Genomic DNA, 20,903 nt, shown 5'->3' on the forward strand with positions numbered 1-20,903 from the left:
TTCTTAGCTTATGAGCCACTTAAAAACAGGGAGTGTGATCTGACCTGCCAACCAGTTTGCTGACCCCTCACTTTAGAGCACTGCTGTGGCCTCCTAGCCACTCTCTACCTCTTTCTTCCTCTAAGATTCTCCACCACGATATCCAGAGTGTTCTGAAAACATCTATCCGATCATGACAGTCTTATTACTACTGCCCTTAGGTTTGTCCAACTTCCTTATTGTGGTTTACATGACCCTGTAAGACTTCTCCAAACTTACCTCTGACACTTCTTTCACATTCCTCGTTCAACCTTCCAGGTGATCTTTGAGCCATTGCTTCCTTTGAGCTATCACATACTATTCCTTCTACATATAACTCTTCCTTTCTCCCTTCTTCTGACTGCTTAACTCTTCATCCTTTGGGTCTTGCCTCAGATGTTACCTTGTTAGGAGACCCTCCTATCCTAACACACCGTGTTGGCATTAATTAAACCTTCCTCTCCTCAGACTGAGTTCCTGAAGCATCTGGACTAGTACTTGACACACAGTATCTTAATAATTTTGTTCTATGAATAACATGGTATAGGAAATGGACTGGAGAAGGTACTGACAGCAGAGAGGTTGTCTGGGCAACTGCACCAGTAATCCAGGTGAAAAAGGCTTGCAGCAATTATGTGTATGGACAGAATAGTCAGATGCTAGAGTTGCTATTCATCTGTTCCAGCTCCAGATAACTTTTGACTGTTAAAAAGAAAATGTTTCCTCAAAAGGCAGTTCTGCCCACACTGAGGACATTTAAAAGTGTGCCCTATAGGTCTGAGACCTTTTTCCCAAAGTGGACACTTAGAACAATGGGAGCAGCACCTCTGAATAAATGAGCAACCTTCCCTATGTAACTGGTTTGAAGGGATGGCTTCTCAAACAGAAATATCAATTCTGTAACATTTGTCCTTAAAATGTTACTTAAAAGTATCATTACTTATCCAGTTATTTCACTAAGCTCTCTTCATGTTCCACGAGCAGAAAGATGAGTTATTTAAGAAACGAGTTTCCATACCGCTGCAGAGATGGCACTGAGGCACTAGAGGGTAAATAGTTCCTGTCACAATTCAACCCCTGAGCCAAGGTGGGAGCTTTCCACTCCAGTTTTGCTAGCCCCTGCCACAGTGCCCAGCATGGTGACCAGTTTAGACAACTCCAGGGCCACCCGTAAGTGATATGAAACCAAGGTTCATTCCAAGAATCTCCTTTGCAAAATAATGTTCACCTTGTCCTCTATCTCTAATAGACTCTGGCCCAAGAACACAGGTCCTCTTCCTAGAAAGCCCCCAATCTGTCAATACTTACCTCAAATGTTACCTCTTCCTTTCATGCTACCCCCCTCCCCCACAGCATACCATTGTACATACCATTCAGGCAACAGGTATTTCTTGAGCGCTTACTAGATACTTACCTTTTCTAGGTGCTGGGGGACATAGCAACAAAACAAAACAACAAAACCGAATTCCCTGCCTTCATAAGGGGTCACATTCTAATACCACACTGAACTGAAATGGGCCTATCTCCTGTATGTCACAAGCATGGGCCACATCCTACTCATCTTGCAGCTCCTGTGCCCAGGACAGAGACTGGCCTAGAATGCAGGTGCCAAGTATAACTGAATTCAAATGAATGGCCCATCATAAGAATGTCAGCTCAGGATCTGAGCTGCTCCTCCTCCTTCCTCTCTCAAATTCCACCTTGTCTATAGTTATTTAAAGATCTCTCCTCCACTAGGTCAGTCCTTTCTTCACTTCGTCCCTGAACCTTGTTTACTTAGCTATAGAGAGTTGCAAATACCTATACTGTAGAGCCCTCATATATCTCACCAGCTCCCTGTACTCCAATACACTGAAATGGCACTTTTAACCAGGTTCTATTCTGTCACAGAATTCAGCTCTGTGCTACCTCTGCCACTGCCAGGAGGTTGAGTCATCCCTGCCCATAAGCCAAGAGGGAGAAAGCAGGAATGGCATGGAAATGGCCTCATGGAAGGAACACCAGGGAACTCTCTTTACCTCTTTAATATTATGCTCGGTGGGATCTTTCTGTGTTGGGCTATGTCCTTTCAAGATAAGCATTGTCCAAGGCATGTTACTGTTTACAAGTTGCTTTCGTATCCATTTGCTTATTTGACCCTTTCAACAATGCTATGAAGTAGACAGGTATTATTATCCCCACTTTGCAGATGAGAAAACTGAGGCTCTGAAAGGGGAAGATAATTTCTCAAAACCTCTACTGTTTAAAAAATGACCCCATATTGAAACCAAGATTTTTGAGTCAATTATTCCCACTTCATCATGATTGAGTAGACACATTCTACCAAATGGCCTCCGATCCAAAAATATCCCACCTTAGTGACCCTTACCCCACAGGTTCCAGAACCAACCACACAGAACCTACTGGGAACATCCTTGGAATAAATTGTGCTTATAGCCCTGGGGCTTTGCCTTCTTTGCCCAATCAGCTGGAACCCAAGAGGGGACTGCTACAATTGCTTGCAAGTCTGAGGCATCACCTAACCACAGTGACGGTTTGGCTCTGGTCCATGCTAGCCTCGACAGCCAGTCCTTCTAGCTGAAGCTAAGGCATGAGGAGACAGGCTATCATTACAACTGGTTAAAAACACGTGTTGGGGCGCCTGGGTGGCTCAGTCGTTAAGCGTCTGTCTTTGGCTCGGGTCATGATCCCAGGGTCCTGGGATCGAGCCCCGTATCGGGCTCCCTGCTCCGCGGGAAGCCTGCTTCTCCCTCTCCCACTCCCCCTGCTTGTGTTCCCTCTCTCACTGTGTCTCTCTCTGTCAAATAAATAAAATCTTTAAAAAAAATAAAAATAAAAATAAAAACAACACGTGTACCAAAACAAAACAAAACTTTATTTACAATTGAAAAACAGAAAATCTTGGGTTCTGAATCTGTGACATTTCCAAGGTCTCTTGATCAAAAACGGGCGCAGCAGGCAGGGAAGCAAACACAGGGGCCAATCCGGATTATCTTACTCAAGAGTGCCACCCAGAACAAGGAAAGGCCTACAATGGCAGAGAGGTGGAGGTCTGTTAGGGATGGACGAGATAGCAGCTCAGAGGCACAGGAAGGGAACATTCCATGAGAGACAATACTCCCATCTCTTCTCTACACTCCTAATCCTCTTTTCCCAAAAGAGCAGAACTGGTCTGACTCTTGCCCTCAGTCAGACCTTTGGTTCCCTAGGATAAAGTTGAGAGGTATACTACACAAGAACCAAAAATAAAGAAACAAACATTTTATGGCCACACATATCATCTCATTTATTTGCCCTTCACAAACTCTGTGCAGTATATCTGTAATCAAGCAAAAGAGGAAACTAGGGTCCCAAGGGGTTTAATGGTTTGATGGGGTTTCCTGGTCTACTTGGCTCCAAAGTCTGTGTGTTTTTGCCAGACCTCAATGGCTCTCTGTGGAGCTTTCTAGAACAAAGAGCAATCTTTCTTCCTTGCAGGTTTTGGTCCCAGTGTTACAGAGAAAGTAAAGTCCACACCCTTTGTTTATGGCCTTGGTCGTTAGCTTTACTGAAAGAACAGTGAGTACACTCAGAAACTACTCTGCCTCCCTCCCCCTAAACACGGCCACGCCCCTTTCCCTCCAGGGAAAGCGCATCCCGGTGTCATACTGCAGATTCAGACAGAAGCTGAAACCTGGGCCCGCAAGCAGAATGCACAGAACTGCATAAATGCACTTTATAAGTTCCATGGTGCCCTAGGACCTAAGCTCTATCCTAGACCAGGCACTGTGTTAGTCAGCATGGTCCCTGCCTCAAGGAGTTCCGTCTGCAGAAAACCAGGCCAACACATTTGTGATATGTTATGTTAGAGGCTATATAGAGATGAACCAAGTACTGTGGAAGCACCCAGGAAGGCACTGCTGGCTGCGCCTAGACCTGGGAGGAGACGGAGGGACCAGGGAGTGATTCAGACTGATGGTAGCCACGTGCTCCTGGGAGCAGCTGGGAGCAACTAGGATCAGTTAGAACTACGGATATACAGTATGTATTTCTATTATAAGATACATGCTCAATACAGAAAACTGAAGCATACACGGGACAACAGAAATGGGGAAAAAAGAAATTTTGCTGTCTCTACACTACACAAGTAACCATTACTAACAGTTGGCTGTATTTCACTACAGTAATTTCTGGAATAGTTAAATGTACTAAATCTTGACTTTGTCACTTAACGAACATAGCCTAGAAATCTGCCAACACATACAGATCTACCTTTTTTGTTTTTAAGGCTATGTGGTATTTCACCGACCCGCGTACCTCAATGTGTGTGAGACCTGATTACGACACTGGGAGCTCTGCCTTTGTACCGGAGTGGACTGGAATGAAGCCATTCTGCCCTCCCTCCCCTCCCTTTTTAGCTGGCAGGGCTTCTGCCTTTCAGGGCAGGGAACAACAGTGTCACACACCCAGCAGGCATGCAAATATTTGCTGCCAAATCTCTGGTGCTCCCTAGACCTGTGTTTTCATGTGGAACCTTTTCTCTTGCCTGGACTGCTGCACTGAACACCTCACTGGCCTCAGCTTCTCCTCCACATTGCTGCCAGAATCATCTCCGGAATAAGAAAATTCAATCACAGGGTTCTTCTGCTCAAAATCCTCCAGTGGCTCCTGTTGGCCTGGCTCTTTTCAGAGGGCCAGGCTAGGCTCCCTTCTGACAATCTCTGGAGTACGATGGACTCTCACCCCAGGGGGGAAAAAATGTGCCTAGTGCCCAAAGCCCACTCTCAGGATAACATACGAGCATCTCAGCCTGCACTGGTTCTCACAACTGGCCCTGGCCTCCTCCAGCCTTACCATCTTACCCTTTGCTTTTCATACCTTCCTGCTTTGGCCATATGGCATGATGTGCAGTTTCCCTTACACTTGCAGCTGTTTCCTGCTTTTGTGCTTTTGCTCATGCTGTTCCCTCTGCCTGGAATGCCCTCCCGTTCTTAGCCACCTGAGAAGTTCTCTTCTTTCACGTACTCGGCCACAGCATCGTCTCTTCTGTAGTCTCCCCACACTGCTCCAGGCAGGCACAGGCGTTCCAGCTTTCCTTACTCCGTTCTGAACCTCCAGTCCAGTGCTTTATTGTGCTGTCACGGGCAGTTTCCCCCAGAGACTGTGAGTTCCCTGAAGGCAGGAACTGGGCTTTTCAAACTTGCAGCCTCCTATGTGGCAGGGGACCCATCTTATTACCTCAGTGCGTAACTGTGGAAGGAATGAAGGACCAGCCCGTGTGCCACCAACATAGCCCATTACCTTCCTCTACCGGAACATATCACATCTACGGGTAATCCCAGAATGGGGGACAGTGTTTCCTAAAGCTCAGTCATTCCCACAGCACCTTCCCCACTGTTCTAGCCACCACCCACAGGTACAATTAATTTTTAACCTAATCACCATTTGAACTTTAAGAATGCCTCACGGTAAAATGATGTGTTGCACTAATTACATATTTTTCCTAAGATGCAAATGCTAAAGGATCCTCATCACGCCACTACCTAGAGCAGCGTTACCCATCTGAGATGCTTGTTACAAACACAGCATCCCAGATCCTACCTCAAACTCACTCAACTCGAACTCTCCAGGGAAGGGATCTGGGAATTAGTAGCTTTAACAAAATGTCCCCCAGTGATTTGATTCTTTAGGGAAATTTGGGAAACAATGACAGAAGAAAGCGATCTACTGCTTGCTACAGGTACCACGTGTGGGGATAACTGGAAGAGCAGCGGTTCAGACTTAGCTGGGCTGCCAGAGCTCACAGCCACTCCCTTTTCCAAGAGACTCTCAAGCTTTCCAAACAGAGGTTCCACCAGCCCCCAAGTGGTTGTAAGTAGCAAAGGACCTGATTCAGATTGCGGCAGGAGGATCCTGAGGGCCAAGGTTCACTTATGTATACCTAACCAAATTCATCATAAAAAACTTTCACAGGACCCACTGAGATAAAACCATGGTTTCTACATCGAGAGTTGTACAGAGAACTTCATGTTCACTAAAACCAAAGTCAGGACCTAAGGCAAAACCAGAAGAAGTTCTAGAAATGCTTCCTAGGGAGGTAGAGCTGATCAAGTCACTGCACTGTCTGCTATCTCCTTCCCAACTTCTTTGATTTCCAGTGCCTAGACACAAGGCCTCACATGCGCAATTAGGTGATATCTTGATTTGAATGCAGCAGATTCATGCTGGACAGTGCCACCAAGAGAGGATCTCCTTCTGGGTCTTTTCTGATTGGAATATGGTGGCTTCTCGATTAAAAAGCAGGCTTCTGTTATTCCACTATAGCCTTGCTACTCAAAGTTAGCATTAGCACCTCCTGAGTGCTGGTTACCAATGCAAAATCTCTGGCCCCATCCAGACCCACTGAGCCAGAACCAGCATTTTAATAAGCTCTCCTGGTGATTCATAAGTGCATTAATGTTTGAGAAATACTGCCCAGTAGGGTTTGAAAACAGCATCTATATTAGCTGTCAACCATTATCCTGCTCCAAACAACCTAAGGGATCTGAAACACTCCCACAGGAATTAGAGATGCTTATAACTTTACAACTGGGAAGAAAAATGATGGGATGTGCCCTGCTCCCCAAACTCCACTTTTCCTTACTTTCTCCCAAAGCACATTACTGAGAAACCCAAAGTGGAGCCCCTTTAGGTCAGACTGCCACCTAGATTCCCTAACACCTTAAAACTTATGATAAGGATTTTTGGTAAAGTTAAATGAGATAATTCAAGTTCTTAGCTCAATACTTGAGCACAAGAAGTATGCAATAAATGATAACTGCCATTATGATATTGCCTCTGAGTATTAGCTACGAAAGATTCAGTTCTGAGCAAGTCATGGGTAGGAAACTGAATTGGAGGTACTGCACTTATAGTTAATTAAAATTAAATAAAAAATTCAGTCCTTCAGTCACATCAGCCACATATTTCAAGTGCTCAACTGTCACATGTGGCTAGAGCTGCATGATGGACAGCATAGATACAGAACATTTCTACCATCACAGAAAGGAATTTCTATTGGATAGTTCTGGTCTAAGAAGCCTCTGGAACGTCAAATGGCCCTTGTGGAATTTGTTCTGCTTGGGCTGCAGGCTGAGAAGAGAGGCTTCCACGGGGGCAAAGGTTTACTTTGCCCTTTGCTAATAAGAGATGAGGAGGGGAGGGTTGTGATCACCAACCTCAGAAATTAAGCCCTCAACAAGGATTTCCACGAACTTTCTATAAGGGACTCAAAAAAATACAAAAAAGAAGGCCCAATCAAAAAATTGCTAAACACAGGGTGCCTGGGTGGCTCAGCTGTTAAGCGTCTGCCTTTGGCTCAGGTCATGATCCCGGGGTCCTGGGATCGAGCCCCGCATCGGGCTCCCCGCTCCGTAGGAAGCCTGCTTCTCCCTCTCCCACTCCCCCTGCTTGTGTTCCCTCTCTCGCTGTCTCTGTCAAATAAATAAAATCTTAAAAAAAAAAAAAAAATTTCTAAACACTGTTCTTTCCATCTCTGTCCTCTGGTAGTGGTCAGTGGTCAATCCTTGGAAGGAAAAGGACCTAGTAGCTCAACTTAGGTTCAGCAAAGAAAGAAGTGGGAGAAGGAGGGAAACGCCAGCCACTACCAAAGAGGGAGAGCGGGCTGAGCCCTAGGGACCTCCAGTACTGGCAGAAAAGAAAGCTCAGGGTGTCAACCGTGCCTAGAAGGGACCACTTGGCTGGACAAGAGAGAGGACCACATGCAGCTTCTAGCACATACTTGTGCATGCCTGCCTCAGCATTTGCTCACACCAGTTCCCTGCCTAAAATGCCTGACATTCTCCCTCTCTATTAACTCATGTAATAAATTTTTAATGAATGCCTGTAAGTGCCAGATGCTATGAACACAAAATAAGTCACAGATAGAGGGATGTACAGTTATTAAAATGGTCTGGCATTTGACTAGATCGCCATTCAGAAAAAAAGTCAGAGAAAAGAAAAATAGATTCTAGGTAATTTTTAAAGTATATAAATAAAACCATAGAAATATTAGAAAAAATACAAAAGACATTATGATCTGAGATAGTAAGGACCTTCCTAAAACAAGACAAAAACCACAAAAGCCATAAGAGAAAAGACTGATAATTCTGACCTCATCAAAATTTAGAACTTCTGTTTAACAAAGGATATCACCAAAGTTAAGATAAGCAACACAATGCCAGTTTTGGCTTAAAATATGTTCTGGACAAAACAGTCACAACATTTAAAATAGAGAACTAAGATGCAGAATTTATAACTATTCAAATCATAAGAGAAGGGTAAAATAAGCTATATGCTACAAACATAGCATATTGTCAGTTTGTTTTTATATGAAGTAGTTTTATGTGATGGAAGAGGAAAAGTCTTCAAGACATCTGCCAAATGGAAAACAAATGAACAAAATAGTATGATGACATTTAGGAAAAACAAAACCTCCCAAAATAAGATAGGCATAGAAAAGGCCCTGATGGACATACATCAAACTGAAAGCAGTTACCTCCTGGGACAGAAGTGGGACTGGATGGGGAGGAGGGGTAATGACAAGGACCTGAATTGTTTTCTCAAGGTTGTATTATGTTACTTTTATAATTAAAATAAACAACCAAATAAAATATGTGAATGTTCATTGAATTTTTTTTTTTTTTTTTTTTTTAGAGCTATTAAAGTTACTATGTGGACAGCTGGAGAAGTTGGAACATGTATATTAAATAATATTACTGTGGTCATGTAGGATGCTATTTTTAGGAGTTGTTTGCAGAAGTATTTAGGGGTAAAGTGTCAAGAAGTCTTCAACTTTCAAATGGGAAAGAAATGAAGGACAACGATGGACGGAATGAAGATAGAAAGGAGGGAAAGAAGGGGAGCAGGAGAGAGGAGAGGGAATGGGAGGAGAAGGAAGAAGGGAAAGAAAAAACCAATGTCAAAGTAAAATGGTAACACAAGAATATTAACCATTGGTAAATCTGGGTGAAAGGGAGATGGGTGTTCAGTATACTATTCTGCCAACTTTTCTGCAGGTTTGAAAATTAAAAGAAGAAGGAAGGAAGGAAGGAAAGAAGGAAGGAAGGAAGGAAGGAAGAAAAGGCAAAACATCACCACCCCACACTAGCTGATCAATTTCTCCCTTGAACTCTGATCACACTTAGCAACGTCACTCAGGTTACTAGTGATCACCTCTGAGAATGTGTCTTACTCCCCATAAGCTCCTGAAAGAGGCATTTTTCAATTCTCTGTCACCCAGCACAGAGCAGGCAGTGGCGAGTGTGGGGAGGAAGTGGGCCCGTGCAGGCTGAGAAACGTGTTGCGTTCACTTATGAGGCTGTCAGATACAAAGTCAGGGCCTGGAAATGAGCATCAGTTTTTTTTTTTTTAGATTTTATTTATTTATTTGAGAGAGAGAGAGAGCACAGAGGGAGAGGGCGAGGGAGAAGCAGACTCCTTACTGAGCAGGGATCCTGACTCAGGGCTTGACCGCAGGACCCTGGGATCATGACCTGAGCCGAAGGCAGACGCTTAACTGCCCCCCAGAAGCCCAGAGCATCAGTTCCAACAAGAGAGGCATGACAGCTGTGTCTCCTGGCTGCCCAGGCTGCTCCCAGCCCGGAGCCGCCCAGGAGTGGAGCCAGGTCCTTCCAGCAGGAGCACTGAATGGAAGGAACTAGTCTGACAGTGATGTCAGAGACTGCCTACTGGTATTCAGGTTGATACTTTGTAGGCCACAAAGTGGTAGAAAAGTAAAATGCCCTAATAACCCTTTCTCTTCTGTTCCTTACAATGAGCCTGAGATAGCGACTGTCTCCATTTGACAGGTGAAGAAACAGGCTCAGAAAAGGGAAGTGATTTCCCCAAGGTCACATAGACAGGAAACAAGGCTCAATCCCATGTTTTCAAGTCTAAAGTTCCTTCCACTAGGCCATGCTGTCTTCACTGGGGTCTCCCAACCAGGAGGAGAAAGACACACATACCTGATCAGTCTTGCTCTGGACTACATCTCCCCACACTGTGAGATCACCACAGGCAGCTTGGGCTTATTGTTGGGGCCTGTGGGAACATTCTAGGAGAGAAAGCACAGTGGAGATTCATCCGCTCAGACACACACGCTCACCAAACACGTACTGATGCCTGTCAGCCCCTGTACTACAGACTGAGGACTCAGGGACTGAAATGCTAACAGTCCATGTCCTACCACAAGGGTAGAGAGAATCCAGATTGAAGAGAAAATGTCCAACATTTTAAAAAAAAGCAAACCTATGCTATAAAACAATGCAGTAAGTTATAACACTGAATTTACACAACAGGGCAGAGGAAGCACCCACGGCTTAAACAGGTCAAGAAGGATTCACACAGCAGGGGACATTTGAGCTGGGCCCACCAGGAGGAAAAGAAAGGAGAGGAGCATTCCAGTAGAGGAAAGAGCACAAGCAAACGCTCAGAGGCAGGAATGTGTATGGCATATTTATTTAGAGAAGAGCCAATAGCCTGACGAGACTGGAATCTGGAGGCAGCGGTGGCAGAAGGGGCTGTGGAGAGGCAGCGGGGACCAGGTCACAAAGGATCATGGATTCACTGCTGAGTAGGATTTTATCAAGTAGGTGAAGGGGCCACCAGAAGCCAAACCTCAGTGAGCATCAGAAAGGCAAACTTACAGGCCAAGAAAACGGGGAGGGGCGGGGGGCCACGGACTCCTCCCTCCTCCTGAGGGAGCCCATGTAACTGCAGGCCGTAAAGACTGGGCCTAACACACTCCTGCTACTAGACCAGAACGGCCAAGATAGAGGAAATCAAAACAGGACTCACCTCAATCTTTCGCATCACTAGAAGTCCATCAATGATTTTTCCTGTAGGAAAAGTATGAGCTAGACTTTATTATTCTCATTTGCATAGCAGTTTCCAGCTTCCACTCTTAGCCAGCATCTCATTTGATCCTCATACTACCAACAGAAAATTGAGATTTGATGGAAGTGAAATGATTTGCCCAAGGTCACAGGTAGGAAGGAGTGGAGTACTAGGTCTGGGCGATTGCAAAACCCTCCTGTACCGTGCTCCCTCTGTGTGGCATTTCTTAAGTGATACCATTCGGGTTTCCCTCCCAGACATACAGATCACCCAAGTGGTTACACACTACATCAGATAGCCCCTCAGTTCTTCCCTCTGGCGCTCTAACCACACGTCGTCCCCACCTCCTACCACTTCCACCTTCCCAGAGCAGTTACATTAGTCGAGCACTCTTGGGACTGGAGTCTGAGGACTGGCTCCTTTGGAAGTCCCACTGTGTGTGAATGGGGCCCGGAATCTGGGACAGGAAGAGGACTCACCAAACACTACGTGCTTCCCATCCAGCCAATCACATTTAGAGCAGGTGATGAAGAACTGGCAGCCATTTGTACTGGGACCACTGTTTGCCTGACAGAAACCAAGTATACCTTCAGTGAGTTTTCCTGGCCATGCTAGCTGAAGGGCAAGATTCCCAAAAGAGGGGCGCCTGGGTGGCTCAGTTGGTTAAGCATCTGCCTTCAGCTCAGGTCATGACTCCAGGATCCTGGGATCAAGCCGCACATTAGGGCTTCCTGTTCAGCTGAGAGCCTACTTCTCCCTCTCCCTCTCCCTCTGCCTGCCGCTCCCCCTGCTTGTGCACTCTCTCTACCTCTGACAAATAAATAAAATCTTAAAAAAAAAGGATTCCCAAAAGAGCCTGTAGCCCTGATTCCTTTCTTTCAGCAAACCTTATTGAATACCTACTATAAGCCAGATCCTAAGCTAGGATCCAAGGATATAGAGATAAACAGGATACATAATCACTGCCCTCAAGGAACTAGATCTTTAAATGAATGTACAGTTCTCCTGCAGTGTGGATTTTTAAAATGGGAACAATTGTTCACAGGGACCGATCTGCTGTATTTAATCCAACGCTGGTTATACCTGGATTATAGTTACAAGTTAGATACCGTGAAGAAAAAGCCTGTTTCCTGTGCCAAACTCTTCTGTCTGAATAGCTCTGTACTGCTCCATAACAATGGTAAGAAAAGACTTCAAGAAGGTGTGAGAAGGAGCTACACTAGTGCCGTGCTAGAAACAGACTGCATTTAATCAATTGATGTTTGCTTTTTACAGCTACACCCCAAATCCTTTACTATCGAATTTTACAGGAAGAAGTAGTTTTTTAATTGAGAATCTGAAAGTCTCTAGCCATATCCCATCTCCTTCCTGGAAACTGTTTCTACATCATTGCATTTCACAACGCATTGTAAAATAGGCTATGATTATGATACTTTGTATCGTAATTTACAGTGACATTTTGATAAGAATTTTGAGATTTGAAGGAAGTGAAATGGTTTGCCCAAGGTCACAGGTAGGGTATCTTGATATTGTATTTACAGTGATACTCTGTAAAGCGTTATTTGACTTTCTCATGAAGTGTGCTTTTGTACTCTATATGTTGATACCCCAGAACTACCTTTAATATACTAAATTCAGGCTTTGGTACATCAACAAGTCCAAGTTACCTTTCAGTAGCACTGCCTTGTGACAGTGTCTGTCTCTGTGAACATTTTATTGCATACTTCCCTTATTTAGGAAAAAAGGAGTAGACAATGGGAAACTGAGAGTACTATTAAAAGCACAGGTCTCATACGATTAACATGACTGAAGCAGGACTGGAAATTATGAGATAGGTCGCGAGCGGTAATCGGACGCTTCATGGATTTAAATTGGTTGATTCTGTGTTCAGCTGTGCAGGAATAAAAGTGTGTATGAAATACATTCACAACACTGTCCAGGGGAACGTGCTCATTACCTCCCTAGGGATTTTATGTTATACTTAGAAATGCCCCATGTAAGATAGGCTACTTTTGGGTCTCGTGCGTGTACTTACGAACATCTACATGAAATCAAGGGAATGGCTGAGCCAGTCAGAGGAGGCATATGCTGTGGAATGAGGGACAGACTTCCCAGGGCTCCCAATTCTTTGCTTCCTTCTTTTCACCAATCAATCAAGCATTCATTCAATCTACCTTGCTGCTGGTGTATGAACGTTTATTAGCAAGCAGGCAGGAGAATAGTCATATAAGTTTTTATAGCTTAAGGGACACTCTGCCCTCAGCCACTCATTTACTCATTCCCTCAGGCAGTATAGCTTACTGCTTTTGTGAGTAAGCTCTGGAGCCAGATGATGACCTCGCTGGAATCCCAGCTCTGCCACAGACCGTGGGACCTTAGTTTAGTCACATAACCTCTCTAGGCCTCAGTATGCTCATTTGTACCTATCTCAAAAGGATGCTGAAAGGATTAAAATGAATTAACGCAAATATGATGTTTGTTGAGCAACTGGCCAATAAATGTTAGCTATCATATCATCTTTCGGTTGTTCATCGGTATCTGCTCTGCGCCTCATTCTGTATCAGGTAGTAGGGCTTGGAGACCACTGAGGCCCAGTCTCTGCCCTTGAGGAACTTAAGATTTAGGGGAGGATGAAAACAGAAACAATTGTGCCATATGATCTGTGATTGTACAACTTCACCAGTGTCAGCCTGAGGGAGCACAAACCAACGTTTCCTTCCATTTTTCTGACTCCTCCATTGATGGTGTGCCCCTAGAAGGTCCTAGCCCTCCTGGCGAAGATCCAAGCCCACCTAAGCTATGCCTGCAACATTTACCGGCACTTGCCCAGCCTGGCTTTCTGAAAAGGGAGCTTGCACACTGTTTGCTGGGCAGGTCTCGCCCAATTCTCAGGGCAGCCTCCTAACTGGCTTCTCTGTCCCCACCTCTGTTCCCATCTGCCACTCACACCACAGCCAGGGGCTTGGCTCTAAATCACAAAGTTGATCAACCCTGCTCAAAAAAGCATACGGCTCTCCATAACCTATCAAAGAAAGTCCACACACTTCGTCCTTATTCTGGCATTTGAAGCCCTTAAGGGGCTAGACCCCAGCTTCCTCTCCAGTGTCTCTACTGGTCCTTCCCTCCCCCATTCACATCCTATGTGCTCATCCTTCCTCACCTTCTAACCCTCGACCATGCGCCCTGCTATTTGGCGCCACCCCCCTCTGTGAAGCCATGCCTGACCCCTCAAAGTAATGACTCTCCTTCCGTGGGGCCCTCCCAGCACTTTTACATACCCTGAGGGGCCCTCACCTTAATAGATGGTGGTGGGAACTACACTATGCTGGGCTTGTCAGTTTGCATGTGTGATTCCCCCATGAGATGTTAAGTGTCACAAGGGCAGGTATCAGGTCTATACCTTGTACCCTACCCTGAGGCCTGAGACAGACAGAAGGGTGCCGGGGGAATCCTGGGGGGTGGGGTGCCAAGCACAGGGACTCTGGGTCCTGAAAGCACAACTGGCCACGCTGAGCAGCAGGGCTGGATGCTGAGCCACGTATCCCAGCTCAAACAAAGGTACGAAATCATATGTTAGAGTTCAGTTGTGGCCCCCCAGACTGCTAGAGGTTCCAGCCCAACAAAATCAAAACTAATTGAGGAAGGAGGTGGGTGTGGCAGCGCGGAGTCCTGGGATAAACAAGAGAAGTCAAGAATTTGCTTCCATCCTAAGAGACAGCACCGGGCCTCAAGAGGGGCCCAGACACCTGCTGGATAAAAATCTAACCCAAAACTTTGACTGGACCTTACTTACCATGGAAAGCAGGCCTGGAGCTGAGTGTCTCAGTTTAAAATTTTCATCTGCAAATGGCCCCCGGTAAATACTGGCAACTCCAGTACCATCTCCCTGAGCAGAGAAAAAGGAAGTGTTAGCAAGTTTTGAGTGTTGCTCCCCACCCTTCGTGCCCCCCCGGAACCCAGAGGAGGAATGCTGCTGCACCACAGCCAAGTTTTCTAAGTTGCACTCTTCCTCTTGAAGATCACTTTGCGAGTCACACCTCTTGGACCCTATCTTACAATCAAAGCCAGCCCCATCCAAGGCACCTGCAGCCCATATACTGACCAGGGCATCGCACAGATTGGGTAAAACAGGTCACAGCTGGGCCTCTAGAAAGCTCAGTTAAGACGCAGGCAGAGTAGGGAACAATAGTACAATGATCACATACATAATCCTTGCCACACCCAAAGACTCTCATGCCTGCAGTCATATAAAATTACCCACTTAACTGACCACTATCCCCACTCCCCCAAGCTATGCAGGTGGATGGGCTCCTGCAAGCCTCGTCTGTACAGATCCCACCCTCCTGACCAAAGCTGACTGGTCCAGGGGAAGATGCCCAGCTAATACAAGGCCAACTAAAGCTCCTTCTCTGGGAATTGTGAAGGAGGACTGATGCTCTCTTTGAGGTTGAATTTATTATGTGAGCCTGGAAGCTGGGTGACCATCCTCTGCAAAGTGGACTGGAGAACAGAAAGAGAAGGCAACACACAGAGCACTGGAGAAACAGAAAAAAAAGGACTGCCTTGGTTTTATGTGGCTTTCCAGTTCCTACTTCTGTTTCTTCCTTTGGGTTTCATGAAACACCTTATCATAAATCCCTAATTTCTGCTTAAAGTAGCTTTATTAGCATTATCTCTCCTCTCTTCCAGTAACCACATCGAATAAGCACTATCGTCTTCCTCATTGTTCAGATGAGCCAACTTAAGTCAGGATAATAAAGCAACTTGGCCAAAGTCATATTTGCAGTATCTTAAACAGAATTCCTGAGAGGGTGCCAAAAGACCAACTTCTTCCAGCCAGTTAGTAAAGAAAAAGAATATTGGGTGCATGGCAGAAAGGGAAAGCACTGACGTAGGGAAGAATCAAGGGGCCCTTATTGGGGCAAAGACTACCAAAGGGGATTAACATAAGCCAGACAAGGAAAAAAACTGTCAAAATCAAACCTTTATTTGATTAAAAATTAATAAAACCAAGCTCTGTGTAGTGGAAAGATTTGGATGTGAGTTCTGGATCAATCCTTTATGAGCTGGGAAAGTCACTTCGTACCACTGAGCCTCACTTCTTCCAGCTATCAAGTGAAGATGAAATCACCTGCTCTTTACACTGCTGCCGTGAAGATCCAATCAGAAAAGACCTTGCAGCTGATATAGCACTATATAGATGTGAGCTATTATCTTTAACTACACACAAATACCTATGTACATACAGAAAGAAGAGAAAAACAAGTTCACTTCCAATTTCCCAATAAACCTGGGGGACAGATCACTTCTCGCATCTTACCCTATAATTACATTATTTATTGCTCTCCAGGAGCCAGGGAAAATGACAAAATTAATTTTCAGAGCGAACAACAGAAAGCGACTTAAAAATTAAATGAATAGGGGCACCTGGGTGGCTCAGTCGGTTAAGCGTCTGCCCTCAGCTCAAGTCATGATACCAGGGTCCTGGGATCAAGCCCCACATTGGGCTCGCTGCTCAGCGGGGAGCCTGCTTTTCCCTCTCTCTGCCACTCCACCTGCTTGTGCTCTCTCTCTCAAATAAATAAAATCTTAAAATAAATATCAAATGAATAAATAAATATTAAAAAAAGAAAGCAACTTAAATCTTTAACAATAGTGGACTGATCAAATAAATTTGTTATCTATTCGTAAAGGAATATTACGTAGTTATTATAAAGAATGACTTCATGACAAGGGAAAATGTAGACAATTATTAAGTATAAAGAATTACAACATATACATTGATCTTAAGTCTGTTAAAAATTATGTCTGACACACATCCATATGCAATAAGAATAACAGCTCTAAACTAAAATGCCAAGATACATTCCTTAACAAGCAAGTTTCCTTGAGATGACTTTTCTTTTTTGCACCTTTGCAACCAAAAAAAAAATTATTAAAACAAACACATATTCTTGGTCCAACTTCAGAAGGTCTCAAATCCTACTTCTTCTGCTTCTTGCTCATTTCATTTTTTCTTTCCTAAGAGTGGCTCTGAACAATTGTTTCTTGCTGACATTCAGCCTTCTGGCTGACCAACTATGCTGTCTGACCCTGGAGCTATCGACAAGTGACTGCATGGGCCTGGCAATGACCAGTAAGAAGTTGGTCCTGTCCCTGTTAAAACAATATGGCAATACAGGAGCCTATGGAAAGAAAGAGAATAGATTCTTAGCCCTCCTTACCAGCTAATACAAAGTATATGGTCGCCCAAGCCCTACTACCATCAGGTGTAGCCCGGGGTTGCAAACTTAAATGCCTACAGGGACAAGTGACATAAATAAGGGAAGCAGATGATAGTGACTGAGGTGAAATGGCAAGGACAGACCCTGTTTAAAGGGAGCAGTTACTTGATTCCAAACCACTGTTGCTACATGAAACACAGGCCTAGTGCACCCCTATTTTCCATTCTTTAAAGAGAATACAAAACTCTGGAATTTTCTGGTGAAATGTCCTAGTTTTACAACATAACACGTGAAACAAAGCCTATCTGAAAGCCTGGTTCAACCTAAAATCTGCCACTTTGTAACCTTATCTAGACAGGAAATATAGTTCTTTAAAAACTCCCAAGAGTTAAACTAAATAAATATACACATGAAGGAGAAAGAATGTCTCCCAGATTCAAGAAAATAGCAATATGACTAAACAAATGATATTAATAAGAAAAACCACCATGCACATGCACACAAGTGGTTGGCTAAGGACAAAAGTAGGTTTAAGAAGATATGGTTTATTCAAGCACCCTCCAAGGTCAGAGGAAGGGGAAGAGGCTTGGTATGAAAGACACATACAGTCTAGTCACAAAAAAGTTATGCTTCACAGTGAAGAACTATTCTCCTAGGCTCTGCTAGTAAATAGAGAAAACATCACTCCAGAATGATCTACCTCTGTTGCTCTGATTCTTTGCCCACTAATCGATTTTCGATGAAAAAACTCAGCTTTCCAGGCACTGTGATACCAGAGGTGGAAGGGAATTAGAGTATAAGCACTAAGCTCACTGAAAAAGGACTTACTGCCATTTAGAAAAAAAAAAAAAATCGCATCTGATTTCTATCCAAGTTTCATGTGACTAACTAGTTTGTATCTCTCATGGATCATGTAGAGGTATGCTGGGAAAGTTCGGTTTCTGGCCCTAAAAGGCTAGGGGATTTGGAAGTCAGTGACTCAAAGTGCTGATGTCTGTCATCTAGTGGTATAAAAAGAAGTAAGACAGCAACTCTAAAGGACATTCCTATCACCCTCCTCCCCCATCAAACTTGGCTATTGTTTCAAGCCTTAGGACTGGGCCCTGTAGTAGAAATAGTAGTAGCAGCAATAACAAAAAACAATATTCCTATAGGGCTTTGATAGCAAAGAAATAGTACTTACGTTAACAAAATCCCCACCCTGAATCATGAAATCCTTTATGACCCTGAAACAGAGAATAAAGGATCCTGAGAGAAGACTGTCGTTTAGAAAAACATTGATTTAGTCATACTTTAGATTAACATTGATTTAAAAATAAAATGTTTATCACTTTGGCTTTTAATAAGCCTTCAAATCAATTGCTGAGTTCACAAAAACATTCCTTCTCGAGATCTAGGAATTATGCTATGGTTTTATTTCCCTCTAAAGAGATGAATCCCCCAAGAAAGTAATTCTAAAAGCCTGCAGGATGCTTGCCAAGGCCTTACCTGTGGAAGGTGCTCCCTTTGTATCCTATCGGAACCCCATCTTTTCTATAACAAAAAGGAAGAAACTTGGAATGATGACAGGTAATCATGGGCCTGTCCAGTTTACCACCCACGGGAGCCAAGGTACTCTCCTAAAGATGGTCGGAAGAAGTCTATTACTGTCACCAGCAATCATTCAAGTCCTGCCGGTGGTTCCCCAAAACCCCACTGCAGCCCCAGGACACCATTCAAGAGCAAGCAGAGAAATCAACCACGTCTGAGACTGACCTGAATTCTCCGGTGCAGAACTGCCTGAAAGGGAAATGAGTGAACGATTCAGTCACCATGACATCACAGCTGACGGCGCCTTTAATGGGGTGGGGATGGGGGGAGCAGAGACATTCGCGCCAGCAAGCCCACCAACGGGCCAGCCGACGTCCAGACACCTAAGCATACAAATTAACAACAAAATTGACACGGGAAAAGTAGAAACGCTGACTATTCAGAACGCTACAGAGAGGACTCCGATCTCAAGGGTAGCGAGTGGACGGATAGAGGGAGGCAGAGGATAACGCGTACCGGGTCCAGCTTCTGGTTCGGTTAATCTAGCAGAGCTGGAACATCTCCTTACCTAAAATTCTCGGCCGTCTTAGGCACAACGTCCGCAAAGAGCTCGATCTTCATGCGGCCAACCTCCTGCAAGCGGCGGGAGACTGTCAGAATACCCGGTCCAAGACCATGAAGGCCTCAGCGAGCAGGGAACTGGAGGGGCTGACCCCTCTCTCCCCCTTGCCACCTCCGCAGCCTCTCCTTCCGTGCCGCCCAGTCCCTCCCCCTGCGGGGCGCTAGGATGGGCAAGACTCCTCCTCCCCCTCCCGTGCCCCCGCCCGCAGGTCGGTAGGTTCTGGTCCAGTTTCGTTCCCTGGATTCTCGAGTCCGCTATCCCTGGGTGGGTGAGATCTTCCCGGCTGGCCCCGTGCAGTGTCCCTTCGGCGCAGTGGCTGCCTGGACCTCACCTGGCCGCCAATGCTAACATCAAAGAACACCACGGGATTGACAGGGCTTGAATTTGCCACCGCCATGGCTCCGACCCGGAAGCAGAAGACGGAGGCATGGGTTCCGGCAAACCTCATCCCCGCTTGGCGGGTTTACTCTACGGCGCAGGCGCAAAAAGAGTCAACCGAGGCCAGGCCCCGCCCCCCGGAAGTCGCGCCCCGCCCCGGCGGCCAAGGTCCCTCGGCCTGCGGCACCCAAACTGGGCGTTGCGGCAGTAGGCGGGGCCAGGACCTCTGAGCCCGCATATGTGCGGTTTCTTATCCCTGCACGTTAGTCTGTGAACCCAACGAAGGCAGGAATCTGTTCGTCCTCAGCGCTTAGAACAGCCTGGCATATGTAGCCCTTCAGTTAAGTCAGGACACCAGAATTTTAGTTCTAGTTCTGCCACAAGCTTTCACTCTTGTCACTTACAATTCATTCGTGCTGCTAGCAGAGCAGCTAGAGCTTTTTAAATAAATGTTTATAAATCATTCCTGGCTTCGCATATTTAGAATAAGATCCAATTCCTTATATACAAAGGCCTACATTACATTATCTGGCCGCGCATACCTGGCCTCATCTTGTATCACCCTCAATTATGATACTTGTCTTTTCTGTCCCTCAAGGTCATGGAGAAGGATACTCGCTTCATAGAGTCTTGGTACTAGCTGTTAACTGTCTTTAACATTCTTCTAGGTCTTAATGAAGGCAGGGAGTACTCCTTGTAGCTCAGGTCTCAGCTCAGCGGTCACTCAACCTAAAGCAGCCCATGGCCGCTCTTTCAGATGCATCACTAGTTTATTTTCCTCATGCGATTCACCATCCAAAATTATATGGTCTGTCTCCCCACCTCTGTGTCCCTGTCGCACACACATGGCTACCCTCCAACCTAATAGCATATTAACTCCAGGAAAGCAGAAGCTGTCTGTCTTCACAGGTGTACTCTAATGCCTACTATTGAATAGCCCATAGCAGGGATTCAATAGTGAAAGAAGGTGACCTGGGGCAAGGTTTGGAGTCAGAGCATATATCTGATATCATAGCTATTATGTCCTATATCCTTTGATCATCCTTTCTAGGTCAGTCACCTGAGGAAGCAAGGGTTACATATAAAAATTCAATGTTTCAACTTAAGGTGTCTTTATTTTTAGTTACTTTTCCTTTCCCCTTGGTCTCCTTCTCTATCTCCAATTGAAGAATAAAAAAGAAGAGGAGAATAAGGATGGGAAGAAAGAACAGCAGGAATCACCCCTCAGTATAGTTTATAGCAACTATTTTAAAATAAATTTTTTAAATTGGTAATAT

The 20,903-nt window shown here is 45.1% G+C and overlaps 1 protein-coding gene across 3 annotated transcripts; it reads right to left on the minus strand.

Moving 5' to 3' along the window:
- Positions 1-2,872: 2,872 nt before the first annotated feature.
- On the minus strand, positions 2,873-19,764 carry PPIH (peptidylprolyl isomerase H). Of its 3 annotated transcripts, none has more exons than XM_035018839.1 (10): positions 19,580-19,764; positions 19,195-19,259; positions 18,852-18,875; positions 18,585-18,629; positions 18,280-18,322; positions 14,666-14,758; positions 11,352-11,439; positions 10,834-10,874; positions 10,002-10,090; positions 2,873-3,046 (listed from the first exon to the last, which is right to left on the minus strand). In XM_035018839.1, exons 1-9 carry the CDS (start codon positions 19,694-19,696, stop codon positions 10,022-10,024), a joined length of 585 nt encoding a protein of 194 aa, XP_034874730.1. In that variant the 5' UTR covers positions 19,697-19,764; the 3' UTR covers positions 2,873-3,046; positions 10,002-10,021. The 3 variants fall into 3 exon arrangements, with proteins under 3 accessions (XP_034874730.1, XP_034874729.1, XP_034874728.1); XM_035018838.1 differs by having other exon boundaries at positions 2,873-3,070; positions 19,580-19,725; XM_035018837.1 differs by having other exon boundaries at positions 2,873-5,132; positions 19,580-19,725.
- Positions 19,765-20,903: the final 1,139 nt, after the last annotated feature.

Source organism: Mirounga leonina, unplaced genomic scaffold, assembly GCF_011800145.1.
Source record: "Mirounga leonina isolate KUSES-001 unplaced genomic scaffold, KU_Mleo_1.0 Mir_173, whole genome shotgun sequence".
In the NCBI taxonomy this organism is placed as follows: Eukaryota; Metazoa; Chordata; class Mammalia; order Carnivora; family Phocidae; genus Mirounga; species Mirounga leonina.

Excerpts from the sequence above, each read along its gene's own strand:
- PPIH (XM_035018839.1), bottom strand. The coding sequence starts at position 19,696 with ATGAGGTTTGCCGGAACCCATGCCTCCGTCTTCTGCTTCCGGGTCGGA. Across the intron at positions 19,260-19,579 it reads ATGTTAGCATTGGCGGCCAG|GAGGTTGGCCGCATGAAGAT; the intron begins GTGAGGTCCAGG and ends CGCCGCTTGCAG. Across the intron at positions 18,630-18,851 it reads TTCTGCACCGGAGAATTCAG|AAAAGATGGGGTTCCGATAG; the intron begins GTCAGTCTCAGA and ends TTTTTGTTATAG.